This window comes from Ochotona princeps, chromosome 16 (genome assembly GCF_030435755.1).
Source record: "Ochotona princeps isolate mOchPri1 chromosome 16, mOchPri1.hap1, whole genome shotgun sequence".
In the NCBI taxonomy this organism is placed as follows: Eukaryota; Metazoa; Chordata; class Mammalia; order Lagomorpha; family Ochotonidae; genus Ochotona; species Ochotona princeps.
In genome coordinates this window covers 57,320,019-57,339,401 of record NC_080847.1, presented here as the reverse complement: position 1 = coordinate 57,339,401, position 19,383 = coordinate 57,320,019, and the positions used below count along the sequence as shown (strand labels likewise).

The 19,383-nt window shown below is 49.5% G+C and overlaps 2 protein-coding genes across 2 annotated transcripts; both read left to right on the top strand.

Moving 5' to 3' along the window:
- The first annotated feature begins 8,963 nt into the window (after positions 1–8,963).
- LOC101523967 (olfactory receptor 10A7-like) lies at positions 8,964–9,932 on the top strand. Its single transcript, XM_004597069.3, has one exon. The coding sequence runs from the start codon at positions 8,964–8,966 to the stop codon at positions 9,930–9,932; it is 969 nt and encodes a 322-aa protein (XP_004597126.3).
- Positions 9,933–16,932: 7,000 nt separating this feature from the next.
- Positions 16,933–17,886, top strand: LOC101524202 (olfactory receptor 6Z7-like). Its single transcript, XM_004597070.3, has one exon. The coding sequence runs from the start codon at positions 16,948–16,950 to the stop codon at positions 17,884–17,886; it is 939 nt and encodes a 312-aa protein (XP_004597127.2). The 5' UTR covers positions 16,933–16,947.
- The last annotated feature ends 1,497 nt before the right edge of the window (positions 17,887–19,383 follow it).

Genomic DNA, 19,383 nt, shown 5'->3' with positions numbered 1-19,383 from the left:
AGATAGAAGATCTGTGTGTCGGTCTGTCTGTCTCTCTCTCTGTTACACCTTTCCTGAAGGAGCGTGTACCGGCTGCCTCTCCACCGCGCAGATGTGCCTCCCAGCCTTGGCCCGGATGTCTGGGGCAAGTGGTCTTGGGTTTGGCTGATGCGGCAAGTGTTCCCGCCTGAGCCGGGCACGCTGCCAGGGTCTGGTTCTAACACTGTGTGCCTCTTTCCATTGTCACCACATTGTCCCGGTTATTTATGAATGATTATTTAGGTTGAGAAGTAAAACCGGGCAAGTGAATACGGGGAGGTGTATCACCTGATGTTGTGGTATCTCAGTCCATCCTGAAATGGCCAACTCAGGCCAGTCAGCACAGACTTTACCTAACACTCTGTTGTTTCTGTCGAGACCCTTGAAAGTCGACTGTCTTAGTCTTTTACGTTATACATTATATATATATATTTTTTTTTTTTAATAATGAACTATGGTTTAATGATTTATTTCAGCATCAACCTTAAAGTTTTTTGGGTTTTTTTAAGATTTATTTTATTTTTATTACAAAGTTAGATATACTGAGAGGAGGAGAGATAGAAAGGAAGTGGAGCCGCTGGGATTAGAACCAGCGGCCATATGGGATCAAGGCGAGCACCTTAGCCACTAGGCCACGCTGCCGAGCCCTATACATTATATATTTATTAGCTAGAATTGCCATAATGTAAGTTAGAACTCGTGTGGATATCCACTTGACCAGTCACAGCTCCCCACTACCCACTGAGCCTGGGCTCTGAGAGCCACCATGCTACTCTCGCTTTTGACACGCCGCATGTCAGTGAGACCATGCTGTGCCTTGCTGTGCCATGCCTGGCTGTGTCATGCCGGGCCATGCTGTGCCTGCCATGCCTGCCATGCCTGCCGATGCCTGGCCATGCCATGCTATGCCTCACAACTGAGAATAGTAAGGCTGTTGTGAGAGCTGGAGGGACCTGGCCACTCCTTTCTCTTTCGTATCCAGTCTTCTGATAGGACTTCCCTACCTTTCTCCCCACTCGCCCACACACCCCCTTGGCTTCTGTCCCTGAAGCCATCCACACCAGCATTTACTGCCGTGCCAGCAGCTGCAGCGCCCCCTCCCGAAAGCCTTCTACTCTGATGGCAAGATTAAACCTCTCTCTGCCTTTATTCTCTTAAACTTTCCATTACTTAGCGCCCCAGTTCCTGATGCGACAGCAGCAGCCCATGGCCCATGCCCTTCCTCTGCTCACAGAGGCTCAGCGTGCATTGCTAGGCGCTAGCTCTTCCTCCCCCAGCGCTCAGCTCCAACACCAGTTCTTGGCAGGAAGTATCTTGCTCAAAAACAGTGTATTTATTTATTTGAATGTTCAAGTTGCAGAGAAAGAAGGAAAGACAGAGGGAGAGAGAGAAAGGTGGAGCTGAACCAGGCTGAAGCCAGGAGCCAAGAGCTTCATCTGGGTCTCCTACATGGGTGAATGAGTCAAGAAGGTGTCCATGTCCATACGATGGGGTGTTACTCTTGCCTAAATGGAACTGGAACTCTGACACGCACTCCAGTGTAGACCGACAGCAAGATGTGATGCCAGGCGAGTCGAACTTGTCACAAAATGATGAATGCTGTATGATTCCACTTACGGGCAATAACTCAAATCAGTTCATGAGACAGAAAGCAGACAGTTCTCAGGGACTCGGAATGGGAAGGAAAGGAGAGCTGTGGCTTTGTGAGATGAAAAATCTCTGCAAAACAAAAAACTCTTTTACAGAAGTGTGAATACATTTAACACTGCTGAACTGCACACAAAAACATGGTGACCATGTTTATATGCAATTTACACAGTTAAAGACAGCAACTGGGGTAATCGTCCAGCTGAGCCAATTAAACACTGGTTATGATGCTCACATCCAGGGCTGGCGATGACTCAAGCTGCTACCTGCACTGCCAGCATCTCATATGGGTGCTGGTTCATGTCCTGACTGCTCCACTTCCACCCAACTCCCTGCTTGTGGCTGAGCAAGCAGACGATGCGGCACGTCCTGGGGTCCCTACATCCGTGTAGGAGGCTCAGATGGAGCTCCTGGATGCTGCCATTGTGGTTATCTGAGAGTGAATCAGTGGTCAGATCTCCTCGGTCTCTGGCTCACCTTGTAACTCTTTCAAATGAGTAAAATGCATCCTCAGGAAGAAGATGCTCCCACTGCATGTCACAGTGCTGTGTCTGGTCCCTAGGCTGTGGTTCTTGACGCCAGCTTTTCAGCAGCGTAACCGAGACTTGGAGAAGAAAAGGCGGAAAGACAGGCGCCACAGTGGAATGCTGGCTGCTGTGAGCGCACCCACCCCAGGAAAAAAGACCCCGTGGTGCTGCTACAACTGTGTGAAGTCAACGGGGGTCATTGGAAATCAATGATTTTCCTGCCTTGCCTTTTTCTCCTGGTCTGAGATCCCTCTCCCAAGGAAACTGTACAGGGCATCTCTGGGCAGCTTCTCGAATGCTGCTTTACTCAACCACTGGCTTGTACTTGGAGAGATCTCCACTCCCCCACGCTTGCATTCTTGTGACACCTGCTCTTTTTACTGGGGCATGGACATTAGTGAAGGTCCTATGGGCTTAGTCTTGGCTCCTGAAGTGCAAGGCGGCTTTCCCATGAGGTAGAACGGACCGTACAGTCTGAGCCCAGCACCCCCAGTCGACCAACTTCCCCAAAACCAGCCTGCAAATCTCTGGAGGATTTGAAGCTGCTTTCCAAGAAAAAGCACCTGCCAAATAAGTTTAGCAGCCAAAATGTTGGGTCCGTGGCAGGAATTGCCTATCACAGAGCTACAATTGAAAATCTCACTCACACCTGGGATCAACCTCAGACGCCTGTTTCCTGTGTAAGTTCTTAGTGGGAAAGGTATTTCAGTGGCGGCTGTCTGTGGACCCTGTACTGTCACTTGCCTTGTGTCTTTTCTCCCCTGATCACGGGTCTTCAGACTTCAGATGGCTCTGAACGTGCAACCTTGTACGATGGTCAACTTCTGTCACACACCAGGGGCCCCTTGACCTGAAGGATGCCCTTCAGCAGGAAGGAGCTAGCAGGAAGGAGCTAGAAGACATCTCTGCCCTTCCCTACAGAAGTAGTATGTGGGATTCCAGGAGGGGTGTCTGAGACCATCCAGGTCTGCTGAAATCTTGGCCACACCTTTGAGTGGGTGGACAAGCACTGCCCACAAGGAGGAGTCAGGGAAGGTTTAAAGCCCCAAGACCCTTCCGCAAGCCTTCGGGGCCTCTCCCTCTCTCCTTTCCAGAGGCACCCCACCTCCCAGTCCTCTCTTGGCAGGTGCTCTCCCTCTTCCCGCCCATGCCACCTTAGCTGGTTATTTTGCAAATAAACTTCTCTATCTGCAGCTGGTTCCTGGCTTTTGATTTCTATATTAAGCTGAGGAAAGAACCCACTGAGCTTTTCAGGTAACATCTGCTTCCCCAATAATCTTTCTCAAAAAAGAAGATCAAACATTTTAAAATAAAACCAAAAGACCCTGCTGTGTTTCTGATATGCCAAAGTTACACACGTCTGATGCCTGGATGCCACAGTAATTGATTTGGATCACATGAAAAGATTCCCAAAGGTGCAGCACACTCTCCCGCACGGCTTGGGGAGGCAATGACTCCTCAGAGAACAGAAAGCCAGGCAGGGCCTCCTGGGGTGGTGGCTAAGCTGCTGCCCAAACTCTCAAGTCCACCTCTGTTTGGTCCTTCCTCCCGCTCCTCTTCCCATCCCTGCTGGTGCACCTGGGAGAAGCAGATGATAACCCAGGCACACTGGCACCTGCCACCCTTCTGGGAGACCCGCATGGACATCCTGGCTCCTGGCTCAGCCCTGGTCATTGAGGCCATTCTGCAGGAGTGAACTAGTGAACAGAAACACTCTCTCTCTCTCTCTCTCTCTTTCTCTCCCCCTTTCTCCCTCCCTTCAAAATAAATACTGTAAAGAATAAAGTAAGAATCATTTAAGAACAAATATTAGTACATGTTCCCAGGAAGGATTCAATGGTTTAAAAATGCATTAATGGGGTGAAGAAATGCAATTCTGGCATCAGTTGTGGAAAATAAACCTTAGTAGGAAATTAAGATGAAGCAGTGTGACAATGAGACAGCAGCTCTTGTCAGAGCAGTCAGTTGAAATGCAGTCAGGGGTAGCAGAGCAATAGGTCCGGGGGTTGTTTTTTAAAACTAAATTGAGCAGAAACCCTGCTACATTGTATCTGCACCTGCCCCCTGGTATATCCCCAAGCTAGAGCCAATACTAACAGCAACAATCCAGCTGCAACATTGAGTAGGTTCACTGAGCAAGCATTTCCCAGCCCAGCACTGCGGGGGTGGGGGGGTGGACACTCCTTTGGTGATCTTGTCACGTTCCCTAAGGTATCAGTTGTAAGGCACCCTTGGAATGTGACTCCAGGCTTCCCAGCTCTGGGACCTCTCAGGCTTGTCTGCCAGCAAATAGGAATCTCACATTCCACAGCTGCCAACAGGAAACGTTCCAATGTCGCCCCCGTGAGACAGCTCAGGAGAAAGCTGCCTGGTGCACGTGTGCCGTAAGGAGTGACGTGATGGGTGCTCTGTTTAGAAGCCTAGCACGTTTCCTCACACTTCTGCCTGGGAGTGTTGAATCTCATCCAAGTGGTAAATTCATTTCTGACATAGAATGTGAGTGAGCCCGTGTGTGCAGCCGAATCTCAGATGGCATGCAGTCCAGTTTTTAGGATGCCCAGGTCCCACACTGGGGTACCTTGGTGCCCTACTTTTCCGGCTCCTCACTCCAGATTCCTGTCAGTACATGTCCTGGGGGGCCACCCTTCCGTGTTCCATGAGGGCTGAACAGAAGGGAAGGGCCGCCTCTCAGGGGATGGTGTGGCCATGCTGAGCAGGCACTGAGCCTCAGTTATGCAGTCCTCAGGGAGAGGCCCAGTCCCCAGGTCCCTGGCTGGCGGTCGATATCTCCGCGCGCCTGCCGTCTGCCGAGTCGCCAGGCTGTGGACAGGCTAGGTGAGTCCTCATCTTTGTCCTTCCTAGGAAAAGCACATCATTTGGTCATTCGGGGACCCAGCGTGGTTCCTGTTGGGAGGTGGGAGATGTGGACGTCCGATGATTTGCTTTGCGGTTAGTGAGAGCCCTGCGGTTGCATCTCTGGTCTCACACGTTGCCTGAGAGCAGTGCCAGAGGCATGGAGCAGGTGGAGAAGGAGGTAAGCTGGGTGTGACTCACCTCCAAGAAAACTTGATACAACCTAACTGTGAGGCACTCCCATCCCTTCTCACCCTCTTCCCTTGCTTGCTCTGTGTTTTCTTCTTCTCTCACCTACCTGTGCACCTGCTTCCTCCCTCTCCCCAGCTCCCTTCCTCCTCCCTTTGTCCTTTCTTTGTGATAGCTACATCTTGGCCACATAAGAAAAGTGGGAAACGGGTGGGAAGCGGGGCTGCTGAAACGCAAACTGGCACCTTTATGGGATCCTGGCATGTGCAAGGCAAGGACTTCAGGTCCTAGGCTACCGCACTGGGCCCTAAACAAATAAGATGTTATGGTGAGAGTAGCTACCCATTTAGCTTTATCCCGCAAGGATCTTGGCTGCTGCTCCATTTGGAGATTTCCACCAAGGGCTGGGGGCCGCTGGGCTCTGACACATCCCATCAGGTGATCACAGCCCTAACTCTCAGGTCTGTGCTCCCCCCTCAGTCTCACTGAAGTGTAATTGAAATATAAGAGGTACACATATGTGAAGTATGCACTGGGACATTCTGATAGGTGTGTACGTTCTGAAATAGAGTGTGTTCCTGTTGGCCAACACTCCCATCACCTGTTACTACTGGTGTGTGTGTGTGTGTGTGTGTGTGTGTGAATCCTGAAAACCTACTCTCATAGCTTCACGTCGACAGTACAGTTCTGCGTTGCAGTCTCCATGTAGTGTTTTGGACCAGATCTTCACATAGAAAGACACCCCCTGGACTTTGTAAGGGGATGAATACCCAAAGAGGCTAGGAGGGGGTCCTGGGTTGGAACCACAGCTCTGAGTATTTCCCACAATGCCACGGTTCACATGGAGCCCGCCTGTGGGGAACATTCCATTCCCACTCTGTAAATGCAGATACAAGTCCTCCACAGATGAGGAGGGACGAGGAGTAGGGGATAGGGGATCTGCAGCAGATAAGGCAGGGGAAGAGGAGGCTGATTCATTGGTTTATAAGCCACTCTGAGCATCTACTGTGTGTAGAGGCCACCCTGGACTGTTTGCCATTTACTTGGGCAAATTTACTCAACTTCTCTGTGTCTCGCTTCCCCACATCATGATAACAACAGCACACCGAGAGGTGGCAGTCCGTGTTAACGCAAAGCATCCTAAAGCCCCTCCGCCCATCAGAGCTGAAGTGAAGGGTTCAGGTCATTACGGCCTCTGTGAACAAGCCCGTCTGGTCTGTGCTGGAAAGCGGCCTCACGCCGAGGCTTGCCCCTGAACCCCAGACTTGAGGCACACCTGCATCCGATGCAGTCCCATTGCGAAGTCTCGGCAAACTCACACACTCCTGTTCACAGCTCAGTGCCTCGTTGTCCCCACCCCAGGCCCAACCTTGATCACCTGTGGGTCTATGTATCTCCATTCCTCATCCCTCAGAGCCAGTCTATCAGGAACACCTACAGAACTCATCTTGAGCGTCCCCACATCTCCTCAGGTAAGCATGGAGTGCTGTAGCTCCAGCCAATGATACTCCTGACACTTGGGGCTACTCAAATAGCCTCCTGATCCTGCTCCCTGGCGTTGTCCTGGCACCCTGAGAACCCTTGGTAGGGAATCCCGGCTGCCTGGCATTATGTTGGAGCCAGAGCAGCTGCTCAGCAAATTTTAGCTGAATAAACAAGATCAGGGGAAATGTCCAGACTCCATGAGGTTCATACAGATCCCTGGAGAGGTATTCAGGGATCCAAACCTGCCTGTCAGAACAAGGTGCAATCTGGCAGTGGGCATGAAGGAGCGAGGTCCCGTGGTTCTCGTAAGAGTGACAGTCACTCGGCCATCTTCTCTGATGCATCCAGTCCTATCACTCCAGCGATGAACAGTTTGAGACTACTGGCAAGAGTAGACGCAGGGGAGTCAGCCATGAGCTTATGAGCTCATGACCCGTTGATGTAAAAGGCTGAGTATGACCTGGGCCAGGGAGGTTGCCATGGAGATGGTACCATGTAGTGGCCCCTAGAGAAGAGAGTGAGTTGTTCTCCCACCACCCCCATTTCAGAAGTGAGTGTGAGAATCTGGTAAGTTACAAAGGCTGTGTGTGACTCTGGGCGACTCTGGAAGCTGTTTAAGAATTCCAGTTTCCTCCTGACTTTGAGAGGGATGCTTAATTTTCTCTATCCACAGTCCGGAGATACAGGCCCTTTCATAGTGGAGCCCTCCTACAACTGAGGAAAGTTTAACTAGGAGAGAAGAATTGCCAGCCCCAGGGAGTTATCTTCAACAGAAGTGGTGTTCAATCCCTTACGCTCTGACTACAGCATCAGTCTGTGTGGTCAGATGTGTGAGCCAAGACTGGCTCAACTCAGAGGCTCTATGGAGAAAGTGCAACATGAAGAACCAGCATGTGGCAGAAATGAACAGTGACTGATGGCTTGAGGGTGGGGGTGAATACAAGGAGAGGGAGCAGAGAAATGAGAGCAGTACTCTTCCTTAGTCACTCAACAAACACTCTGTGAACCTCTGCTGTGTGTGTCGGACACTGGCCCAAGTGTAGAAGGAACCGCAGTAAGTGTGCAAACTCAATCACTGTTGTGGGCCAGACACTGACTGTACCAGCCTCCAGACATAAAACGCGCTGCACATGCAGTAACTGAGCTGGGCAAGGGACCCAGGGGTGGAACGCCACCATAGAAAGCTTTCCCCAACCTCTCCTTGTGAGGAAGAGTGTCTCTGCTTCCCTAAGGCTTGCAAGGCCAGCAAATAGTACTGAACTTCCTAGTCACCCCAGACCCCAGCTCCGAGCCTCATCCAGTGAGTATCTGCCAAGACTGGATGAATGAATAAACAAATGGACACACAGGTTTATGCATTGAAAACCACGACCGTGACCACTCACTCAAGCCTCCTCCTAGGTGTAAACAGAGAAATGGAAGGGCTTGGGTTCATTCAACAAACATGGAAGCCTGCGGCCATGGCTAGCCGTGATGCTTACAACTTCACCCAAATCTCTGTAGGAGACAAGGGACAGCACTGGGTGCTGCAGTATCGCTAATTAATCACCAGGAGAGAAGCAGTCGGTTCCATGAGGTTCCGAGTTGACAGAAGGAAACACACTTTCCTGACCCGAACTGAAATTTAGCCTCGTGGTGTCCACTGTCAGTTGCAACCAGCTGATGCAGACAACAGGGGGAAGTGGTCAGTGTGTTATTTCTGGCATCCAGGAGGGGCGATCCTGAGAAGGAGACATTGAAGTGCAGACCTGGAGGAAGAGAAAGAGCCAGTAGGGCCAAACACAGGGGCAGCAGATCTGTCTGGGTGCGTGGCCAGATGTCTGCGAGGCTGCGCTTTAGGCAATGGGAACAGAGCCAAAAAGCACGCCACCAAAATCCTGATACAAAATAAACAGAGCAGAGAGAAAAGCAGCTGGAGGGAAGGGGTCCTGAGGTGGGACGAGCCCTGTGCAGGGATTAGAGAGGTGGACACGGGCCAGGCCAGCAGGTGCGGTCACGAATCATTCACGTGGATCGTTGGTTCCATGTCTCCAACCTGCTCAGGGGACGCCCTCGGGGGCACAGTCAGGCTTGCCTTCGGATAAGACCTCACCCTGGGTGCTCGTGCAGCCTGCGATGTGGGCACAGGGCCTCACAGGTGCAGTTTTCCTCTCACCGCCTCCCTTCACTCACCTCTGCCTGCATTCTGCCCTCCCCAGGCTTTGTTCGCGCTGTTGGGTGAGGGCCCCACTCATCCCGGCGCCCATGTCCATGCCCTGGGCAGCTCTGGCCTGGGCCAACCGGAGCTGGGCTGACGACTTCGTGCTGTTGGGCTTCGCGCACGTGCCCGCGCTGCGGCCGCTGCTCGCGCCCCTCTTTCTGGTGATGTTCCTGCTCACGCTGCTGGGCAACGCCCTCATCGCCACGCTCACCAGCCTGGATCCGGCCCTGAGCGCGCCCATGTACTTCTTCCTGCGACAACTGGCGCTGGTGGAAATCTGCTTCTCGCTGGATGTGGCGCCCCGCCTGCTGCTGAGCCTGCTGCGGCCCGGGAGCGGCGTGTCGCCCGCGGGCTGCGCCCTGCAGCTGCTCCTGGTGCTGTCTTGCGTCACGTCCGAGTGCTTCCTTCTTACTGTCATGGCCTGGGACCGCTACGTGGCCATCTGCAGGCCCCTGCGCTACAGCGCTGTCATGAGCCCGCGCCTGTGCAACATGCTGGCCGCCGCCTGCTGGGTGGCCGGAATCCCCGTGGCGCTGGTCTTCACCGTGTGGCTCTTCAGTTTCCCCTTCTGCGGGCCCCGCGGTGTCCGGCACTTCTTCTGTGACATTGCGCCCCTGCTGAGCCTCGTGTGCGCTGACACCAGGGTCTTCGAGACCAACGTGTTGGCGGCCACAGTGCTGGTCATCATGGTTCCCTTCTGCCTTATCGCCACGTCCTACGGCAGGATTCTGGTCACTGTTCTGCAGATGCCATCTGCCAGCGGGCGCCACAAGGCCCTGTCCACCTGTGCCTCCCACCTCTTTGTGGTGATTTTGTTTTATGGCACCACGGGGGTGATACACTTGCAACCCAAGGCCAGCTACTCCCCGGAGAGCAAGCAGGTGGTGTCCCTGTCCTACACCCTGGTGACCCCCATGCTCAACCCCCTCATCTACAGTCTCCGGAACAAGGAGGTGAAGGCTGCCCTAGGGCGCATGTGTTGTGGGCACCAGGGGATTGGACCCCATAAATGAGCTCCTCTGGACCGCTTCTCAGAGCCAGAAGTCGTTGACGCCCCGGGACACACACGCCATGGCTGGGCACAGCCCTCTGATCGTCTCCTGTCTTCTGTTTTTGCAACCTCCAAAGTCATGGTGGTGGCCTTTCTCCCTTTCTACAAAGAAGAGGCAAGTGGCCGAGGACTCAGTCTCTTGTCACAGTTACTTAGTAGGAGTGGACAAATGAAACTACGTGAGACCAATTACAGTGTGTCTGTGAGCTGCCTGCCATCAGCAGAATGCTATTCAACTTCAGTGTCTTAGAACATCCTGCTTATTTGCAGGAAGCTTCAGGTAGTGGCGTGTGTTAGTGACTCTAGTCCAGGGTCATCTGCTTCTTGAGCTATCCAAACGGCTGCAACAGTCCAAGCTGAGCCGATCCAAAGCCATGAGCTAGGAGCTTTTTCCAGGTGCCCCACATGGAGGCAGAGTACCAAGGCTTTGGCTCATCCTCCACTGCCTTCCCAGGCCATAAGCAGGGAACTGGATGGGAAGTGGAGCAGCCGAGAATCAAACCGGCACCTATATGGGATCCCAGCACTGCAAGGTGGAGGTTTGGCCAGTTGAGTCATCGCACTGGCCCCTATTACTATCAACATTGTTGTTACAAATGCATAGAACTTACCATGTGGTAGGCACAATTCAACATGCAGCACCTCAAATTTCTGTAACCAGTTTTGTAATTAGCTTCAGATGATGCTCAATGCTGATGTTCAAGAGAATCTCTTCTGTCCTCACATTCATTCCCTTGAATAAAGCAGAATGACTTTTTATTCTTTTCAATCAAGTAACTTCTTTCAAAATGTCTGCCTTGTCAAAGGTTGTTTCCTAAATTCTTGATTGTGTAATCAACACCTGTTTTGTATCAAGCACTGCTTCAGGCTCTTTTGGAAACTGGGATATGCTCCTTGATCTCTTGGGAGTATGCTAGAGTTCTCCAGAGAAAAAGAACCAATACAATGATGAATGGATGGAGGATGAATGATGGATGGATAGGTGGATGGGTGGATGGATGGATGATGGATGGATGGATGGATGGATGGATGGGTGGGTGGATGGATGGATGGGTGGGTGGATGGTGGATTTATGGATGGGTGGATGGGTGGGTGGATGGATGGATGAATGGATGGTGGATGGATAGGTGGATGTATGGATGGATGGGTGGGTGGATGGATAGGTGGATGTATGGATGGGTGGGTGGGTGGATGGATGGGTGGATGTATGGATGGGTGGGTGGGTGGATGGGTGGATGGATGGGTGGGTGGATGGTGGATTTATGGATGGGTGGGTGGGTGGGTGGATGGATAGGTGGATATATGGATGGATGGGTGGGTGGATGGTGGATGGATAGGTGGATAGATGGATGGATAGGTGGATGGGTGGGTGGGTGGGTGGGTGGGTGGATGGATAGGTGGATAGATGGATGGATAGGTGGATGTATGGATGGGTGGGTGGGTGGATGGATAGGTGGATGTATGGATGGGTGGGTGGGTGGATGGATAGGTGGATGTATGGATGGGTGGGTGGGTGGATGGATGGGTGGATGGGTGGGTGGATAGGTGGATGGGTGGATGGATGGATGGATGAATGGATGGGTGGGTGGATGGATGGATGGATGGGTGGGTGGATGGATGGATGAATGGATGGTGGATGGATAGGTGGATGGATGGATGAATGGATGGTGGATGGATAGGTGGATGTATGGATGGGTGGGTGGGTGGATGGGTGGATGGATAGATTTGTTAGGTTGATTCACACCACTCCAGAAGCAGTACAGACACGTCATGGGTCCTGATTGTTACATACACATATGAGCAGGTCCTGCCTCTTACCTAACAAATTGTGAACTCCGGTGAGCAGACATGAATATTTAGAACACACATCCAAGCTAATGGCAGTGTAAAGTGTTGGAAATCCATTGGCATGCAAGATACATCCTTAGAAGAAAGGAAGAGAAAAAGAAAGCCAACACAGAAGTCTGAATCCAGCTACTGAGAAGATGGTCTACAGTCTGACAAGACCAGGAGAGCTTTGCTGCTGAGATGTGCCCTCCTTGGCCTGTAGAGTCATATGACCCTCAGTTCCAGCTGGCCTGGCAGCTGGGGTCTAGAAATGGTATTCTAGCCATCTGCCCAGTTTGCACAGGAGAGCAAATGGAGAAATGATGATCTGCCAGTGTCCACCAAGACAGACATAGGCATTTTCCACGGGTATTGGTTTTCTTCCTGGCTAGCATCCATTCTGCCCACATGGATAACTGTGCGTGGATGTTTCTATGGGAACAGCCCCACCCTGGAGCCCTCTGTCTATCAGTTTCATCACAAGGCTTCCCTCTGCCCTGGCTCCATAGCAGAATACTAATCCCAAAACCAAGGCAGGAAACCGACCTGATTTCCCACCAGTAACTCCACTGTCTTCAACAACATTTTAATTGACTTAGTTAATCCAGAGTGAACTTCTACTTTCAGATCCAAAGAAGTCAAAACAACACAGCATCAACCCTCACCTACCTTCCTGACACTAGAGCTTCTCTGTGGACCCAGCGGTTGCCTAGATGACGTTTGCACATCCTTTGAAGAACATCCTTCTTTTTGCTTTTGCTTTTTGTCCTTCTAACATGACCTGGTGGCTCCTGACTTTGAGAAATGTGCAGACTCAGAAATCCTGGCTCTGTGTCTTCATCACTGGCCCAGGCCCTCCAGCAACCAAAGAACGTGTCAAGATTCCCTCTAACTCTGTGGAGCACTGGATTGTGGGCCATTTCCCTTCCATAGTCCTCCTCTTGCCTGCACCATGCGAAAACCTTCTAGAGCTGAGTGCTGTCTGTGAAGTCAGGAGCTTCATGGAGAATTTGAAGCTGTGATGTGGTTTTCCTGCCCCTCACCATCACTTTAAGCCCTTTGAGACACAGAGATTACAGATAATTTTCCTTTTCTGAACTAATTATGTTTCATGGGATATACGAAAAATACAATAATTACAATTTAGCATGGAGAGTGTTACAGCAGAAAACTTAGTCCTCTCTATTTACAATGGGATAAACTAGGATTTACTGAAGATCTGCTAGATGACAGTTTCCATGCTGATATGCAATGTGAACCTTCTAGCTTAATTTTCTGAAAATATTTGGCTTTGTGCTTGTGTGACAGCAGTAATATAATGCTTCTGCTGGGGGGATGTTCTCGATCTACCCTGGGTTTAGTGACGTCTGCCTAGCGACCTAGGGGGAAAGCAGAGCAACTTTATTTGACAGGGAGATTAAGAGTTGATTTGGGGCTCGGCAGTGTGGCCTAGTGGCTAAAGTCCTCGCCTTGAAAGCCCCGGGATGCCATATGGGCGCCAGTTCTAATCCCGGCAGCTCCACTTCCCATCCAGCTCCCTGCTTGTGGCCTGGGAAAGCAGTTGAGGACGGCCCAAAGCTTTGGGACCCTGCACCTGTGTGGGAGACCTGGAAGAGGTTCCTGGTCCTGGCATCAGATTGGCGCGCATCGGCCCGTTGCGGCTCACTTGGGGAGTGAATCATCGGACGGAAGATCTTCCTCTCTGTCTCTCCTCCTCTCTGTATATCCGGCTTTCCAATAACAATAAATCTTTAAAAAAAAAAAAAAGAGTTGAATTGGGGCTCGGTGGCGTGGCCTAGCGGCTAAAGTCCTCGCCTTGAAAGCCCCGGGATCCCATATGGGCGCCGGTTCTAATCCCGGCAGCTCCACTTCCCATCCAGCTCCCTGCTTGTGGCCTGGGAAGGCAGTCGAGGACGGCCCAAGGCTTTGGGACCCTGCACCCACATGGGAGACCTGGAAGAGGTTCTTGGTTCTCAGCATCGGATTGGCGCGCACTGGCCTGTTGCGGCTCAGCTGGGGAGTGAAACACCTGATGGAAGATCTTCCTCTCTGTCTCTCTCCTCTCTGTATATCCGACTTTCCAATAATAATAAAATCTTAAAAAAAAAAAAAAAAAGAGTTGAATTGACAAGTTAAGATTGTATATGGAGGAAAAAAGATTGTATATGGGGGTCCAGCAAGGTAGCCTAGTGGCTAAAGTCCTCCTTGCCTTATACAAGTCAAGACCCCATGTGGGCCCCGGTTCTAATCCCAGTAGCCCCGCTTCCCATCCAGTTTCCTGCTTGTGGCCTGGGAAAGCAGTAGAGGATGGCCCAAGGCCTTGGGACCTTGCACCCTTGTGAGAGACCCGGAAGAGGCTCTAGGCTCCTGATTCCAGATCAGCACAGCTCCAGCCATTGTGGTCGCTTGGGGAGTGAATCACTCTATATCTCTGACTTTCCAATAAAAAATAAAATAAATCTTTTTTTAAAAGATTGTGTATGGGCAAGAGATGAACTTCACAAATGTCGATACCCGACTCTCCAGAACCTTAGTTTGAGAGTGTGAATGTCTGGCCAGCACTTTGCAGGTCCCACTGGGCATGTGAAAGTCATTCCATCAGACCTCACTGCTCTGCAGTTAGTAAATACTTTCTTTTTTAATAGTGATGTTCACTTTAAAATTCGAAAGATGTCTTGGATTTCCCCATGAGAAAAGGCAGTTTTCCATGGAGGAAACAGTTTGGACAAGGCAGGAGTGGAAGTTTGCCTGATTCATGGTGTCTGCCTCAACTACTTCCTGTCCTGTGGCCCCAGCCTCCGTCATGCTTCTCAGAACACCTCATGATCATGTTTCTGTGTCTGTGTGTTCAGTCACCCCCGAGGCTGACCAACTACAGGACGGGCTTGTCCACTGCACATCCCTGTACCCTGGACTTCTGACACATGGCCTGAAGTTTGGAGCATAGCCAATCCACACACACGGCTCTGATGAAGACGGCTCAGAAGCTGGCTTCCTTCCATCTTGCCCCACTCAGCTTCCACAGGTCATTAGAAAGAAGTTTTTCTTTCCACCCGTCCGAATCCTCAGAGACCAGGGACGTCTCCAAGGTCCAGGACTCCAGTTTAACCCTGGCTCCTGCCTCTTACAGCAACACAGAGCACCCAGACCCTCAAAGAGAGACAAGGGTACGGGGTTTGTTGTGCACATTTCAAATCCAAGAGGAACAGGAAGGCAGAATATGAATTCATCAGAGTTCCCGAATTGCCTGCAGGTGCAGTGTCATCCAGAAAGGACCTGTCCCACCATCATGTGCAGGGCAGACACTGTTTTCTGGCGGTGAAGACAAGCAACAGAAGAACGAGCCCTTCTTGTACGGAACGCCCAGGGGTATCAGGTACTGACTCAGTATTTGGAGATACTCCGATTTAGCCCTCAGGTATAGTTCTCTATCTCTCTTTATCTATCATGAAATAGACATAGAGGCACATATGATTAAAAAAAAAACCCTGAGATAATTCATGGGTGCTTTCAGCATGGGACCAGGAAGACATTTAGCATCCCCAAATGACAGCAGTGTGTGCTTGAAGGCCTTGGTGTTTGCTGAGTGAATCCCAGACTTCCATCACATCTTCTTTATATCCAGGTCGCACACTATACAAAGTCCAAACACACTGCTTTGGCACTCAGGTTCTTTCCTGGTAAATTCCTCACATGGATTCCTTTATTTTCATTACACCAGGCACCATGCCATGCTCACCCCATGATTTATAGGATGCTGTGGGGGAGTAGAAGAGGTCCCCACAAGGGCTGATCACTATGGGGCACCCACCAAGAGAAAGCCCGCTCCATGACACGGCATTCATATCAGCACACATTGTTAGTGAGAGTGTCATGTCATGGGACAGATGTCCAGTGCACTGCCCTGTGTGCAACCCAGACCCGCCCACCTATATCAGCAGCTGAAGGATTTAACATTCAAGCTAGCACCTGAAGTCATGCTGAGCAACTGCCCTGCTAACCATCAAGCATACAAGTGCTATTTACTTGATTTGGTTTTGGCTTTTTACTGTTAATCTATTACATTTCCCCTGTGGAACATAACTCAAAAATATAACCAACTCATTTGCCCATTTTGGGGCACAAAAAGAGATTCCATAAATCTTAGAAGTTTTTGAGATAAATGGGGCCCCAGTTTGAATGAATAATCTATTTTATGAGCCTCAACTTCCTCAAATATAATCATGAGTAAATAATATGCAAGTGGGCACGTGATGACGCAGGTTGAAGAAAACACGTTTGCAGGAATCTCACCCCAGAGAGAAAACTGCCCTTACAGTTGGTAATCCACAGATGAATATACTTCTAAGACACAATATTGCATTAAGAAAAGAAGAGATTGAGTCTTCATTTAAAGATTTAGACTAAAAGAGTAAGAATGTGACAGTCTTACTCTATTCCTGCTCTATCTCCAATACTCCTAAATTGATGTGTGGAGTAAAAAAAGAAAGAAAGAAAAAATAATCTAGAGAGAATATCACTTCACAAGACTAAAATGAAAATAATTTTAGTTTCCTATTTAGTTTACTAGATTTAAATCCATTCCTAGCTTAATTTTCTGAGAAGCAAATGCTATTCTCTCAATTTTATTTTTTGAAAGCTTTATTTATTTTGTTTGAAAGACATGGTTGCAGAAAGACCAACAGGGAGAGACAGAGAGCTCCTCCATTTGGCCATAACTGGGCCCTCCAAAGCCAGGAGCCAGGAGCCTCTTTCATGTCTCACATGGGCACAGGAGCCCAAGATTAGGGTCATTTTCTGTTGCTTTCGCAGGGTATCAGCAGGGAGCTGGATGGGGAGTGGAGCAGCCAGGGCAGGAGCAGCACTCATATGGGATGCCAGAGCAGTAAGTAGAGGATTAGTTTGCCTCATATCTTATTAATAGACAAATGGTCCATTTTTTTCCCTCACAGATTCAGTAATAATGGTAACTGCAATAACCAGGTTTAAGCTATCTCACAAACCTACAACACGTCTCCCCATATCAGTCCATTTTTAACAGAAGCAACTGAGTCGTTAAGCCAAGCAGTTTGAGTTCTTCCAACTTTGTAGATTTACTACTGCGCCTCTGTACAAACCACAAGCCAGCTGTGCTGTTTGTCTCTGCACAGATGGAGAGGGACCTGGAGTTGGCCAACATGACCAGGGTCCAGCAGTTCGTCTTGCTGGGGCTTTCCACAAGGCCAGACATAAGGGGTGCCCTGTTTGTGGTCTTCCTGGCCCTCTACCTGCTGACGCTCCTGGAGAACTCCCTCATCATCTACCTCATCGGCAGCCACAGGGAGCTCCACAAGCCCATGTACTTCTTCCTGGGCAACCTCAGCTGCCTGGAGATGTGCTACGTGTCGGTGACCATGCCCAGCCTGCTGGTGGGGCTGTGGACAGGACCCTACCATGTGCCCTTCACAGCCTGCATGACCCAGCTCTTCTTCTTCATTGTCCTCATCTGCACTGAGTGTACCCTCCTGGCCTCCATGGCATATGACCGCTACGTGGCCATCTGTCGACCTCTGCACTACCCACTGCTCATGCGGCCCCAGGTCTGCCAGGCCTTAGCCTTGTCTTCATGGCTTGGTGGGCTTTTTGTCTCGGTGGCTAAGACCACATGCATTGCCAGCCTTTCCTACTGCGGTCCCAATGTCCTCAACCAATTCTTCTGTGATGTCTCCCCTCTGCTCAACCTGTCCTGCACCCACGTGGCCCTCACAGAGCTGGTGGACTTCATCTCTGCCATCGTCATCTTCTGTGGCACACTGCTGGTCTCTTTGGCCTCCTATGCAGCCATCGGGGTGACTGTGTTCCACATGCCATCAGCTGCTGCCCGCCACAAGGCCTTCTCCACCTGTGCCTCCCACCTGGTGGTGGTGGGCATCTTCTACTCAGCAGCTCTCTTCATCTACTGCCGTCCCAGCCGTATCAAGTCCATGGACCTCAACAAAGTGCTGTCGGTCATCTACACGGTGGTCACACCTTTGTGTAACCCCGTCATCTACTGCCTGCGCAACAAGGAGGTCCACGCAGTGCTGCTCAAGACCCTCAAATGTTCATGACTCTGGTGTTCCAAACCTTGAACTCTCACTCCTTGATTCAAATCTTTCATGTAAGGAGCTTTACTGAGCTTTAGTTAAATCTGAGATGACAGAGACCAGGAAAGTCTATGAAAAAGCACGACATCTAAAATAAATTATGAGTATCTGGTAACCCCTATAAAAAATGTCTAACCTTACTACCAAATCAACAAATCCATATTAAATTGAATATTTAACATGAATTTAATAATACAGTTTTTCACTACTAAAAATGCACCCAATGATTTTCTAAGTTCTCACAAATACAGGTAATTATCATATTATTTGCTGCTTCATTGCTTGCAATGAATAAATCAAAAATGGCCTGAATGTCCACAAATGTCAGATGGCTTAAATTTAGTATATTACATTGATAATGAGATAAATAATCTCTTCTTAAATAAGAATAAATATATGTTTATGTTTAAGCATGGGAAGAAAGACAAGGTATATTTATTCCAGATTGATTCTTTGCAGGTGGCTTTTATCCATTGGTTGCCCTTAACAGTCTCCAATGATCGTTTATTTCCAGTGCACTCACTGTAATGTCTTGGATATAGTGTAGCATGCAAGACAATTTCCTTTTATTAAAAGATGATCACAAGGGGCCCGGCACAGTAGCCTAGTGGCTAAAGTCCTCACCTTGCATTCTCCGGGATCCCATATGGGCATAGGTTCTAATCCCGGCAGCCCTGCTTCCGATCCAGCTCCCTGCCTGTGGCCTAGGAAAGAAGTTGAGGATGGCCCAAAGTCTAGGGACCCTGCACATGTGTGGGAGACCTAGAGGAGACTCCTGGCTCCTGCCTTTGGATCAGCACAATTCTGGCCATTGTGGCTGCTTGAGGAGTGTATCAGTGGACAAGGTATCTTCTTCTCTGTCTCTCCTCTTCTGTGTGTATCTGACTTTCCAATGAAAATAAATATATCATTTATTAAAAAGATGGACATAGGAACCAATATCTTGGCATAGTCTATACATTGTTACCAACCTCTCAGGGGACGAAACCAAGAAATAACTCAAAATGTTCATGGAAAGCAGAATAAAAATAAGTTTACCTTGGTGTAAATTTGAGGGGAAAATCTATGCTTGGTTTTTCATAATAAACATTTTTCATGAACTTTTTGAAGAGCTCCAATGTGCATCAATTTTTTTTTTGCATCTGAAAATACGCATATGTGCATGTACAGATAAGGCATGTGTATATGTTTTATATAAAATTATACATATGCATGCTATAGCATACTACATATATGTTCATATATAGGAATTATTCTAGTGGTAAATATATACTTCATTTTGTTTTTCCATTTATTCATTGATTAGATTATAAATGTGGCTGTTATGCATGGTTCTACTATGAACAAGACTGTACAAATGTCAGTTTCTGTTTTAAATAATAAATATTCTCTCAGTATCTAGCTTTACTAGAAGATTCTATCTTGTGGCTCTCTGTGCCATCAGTATTTTTCAACCTGAAT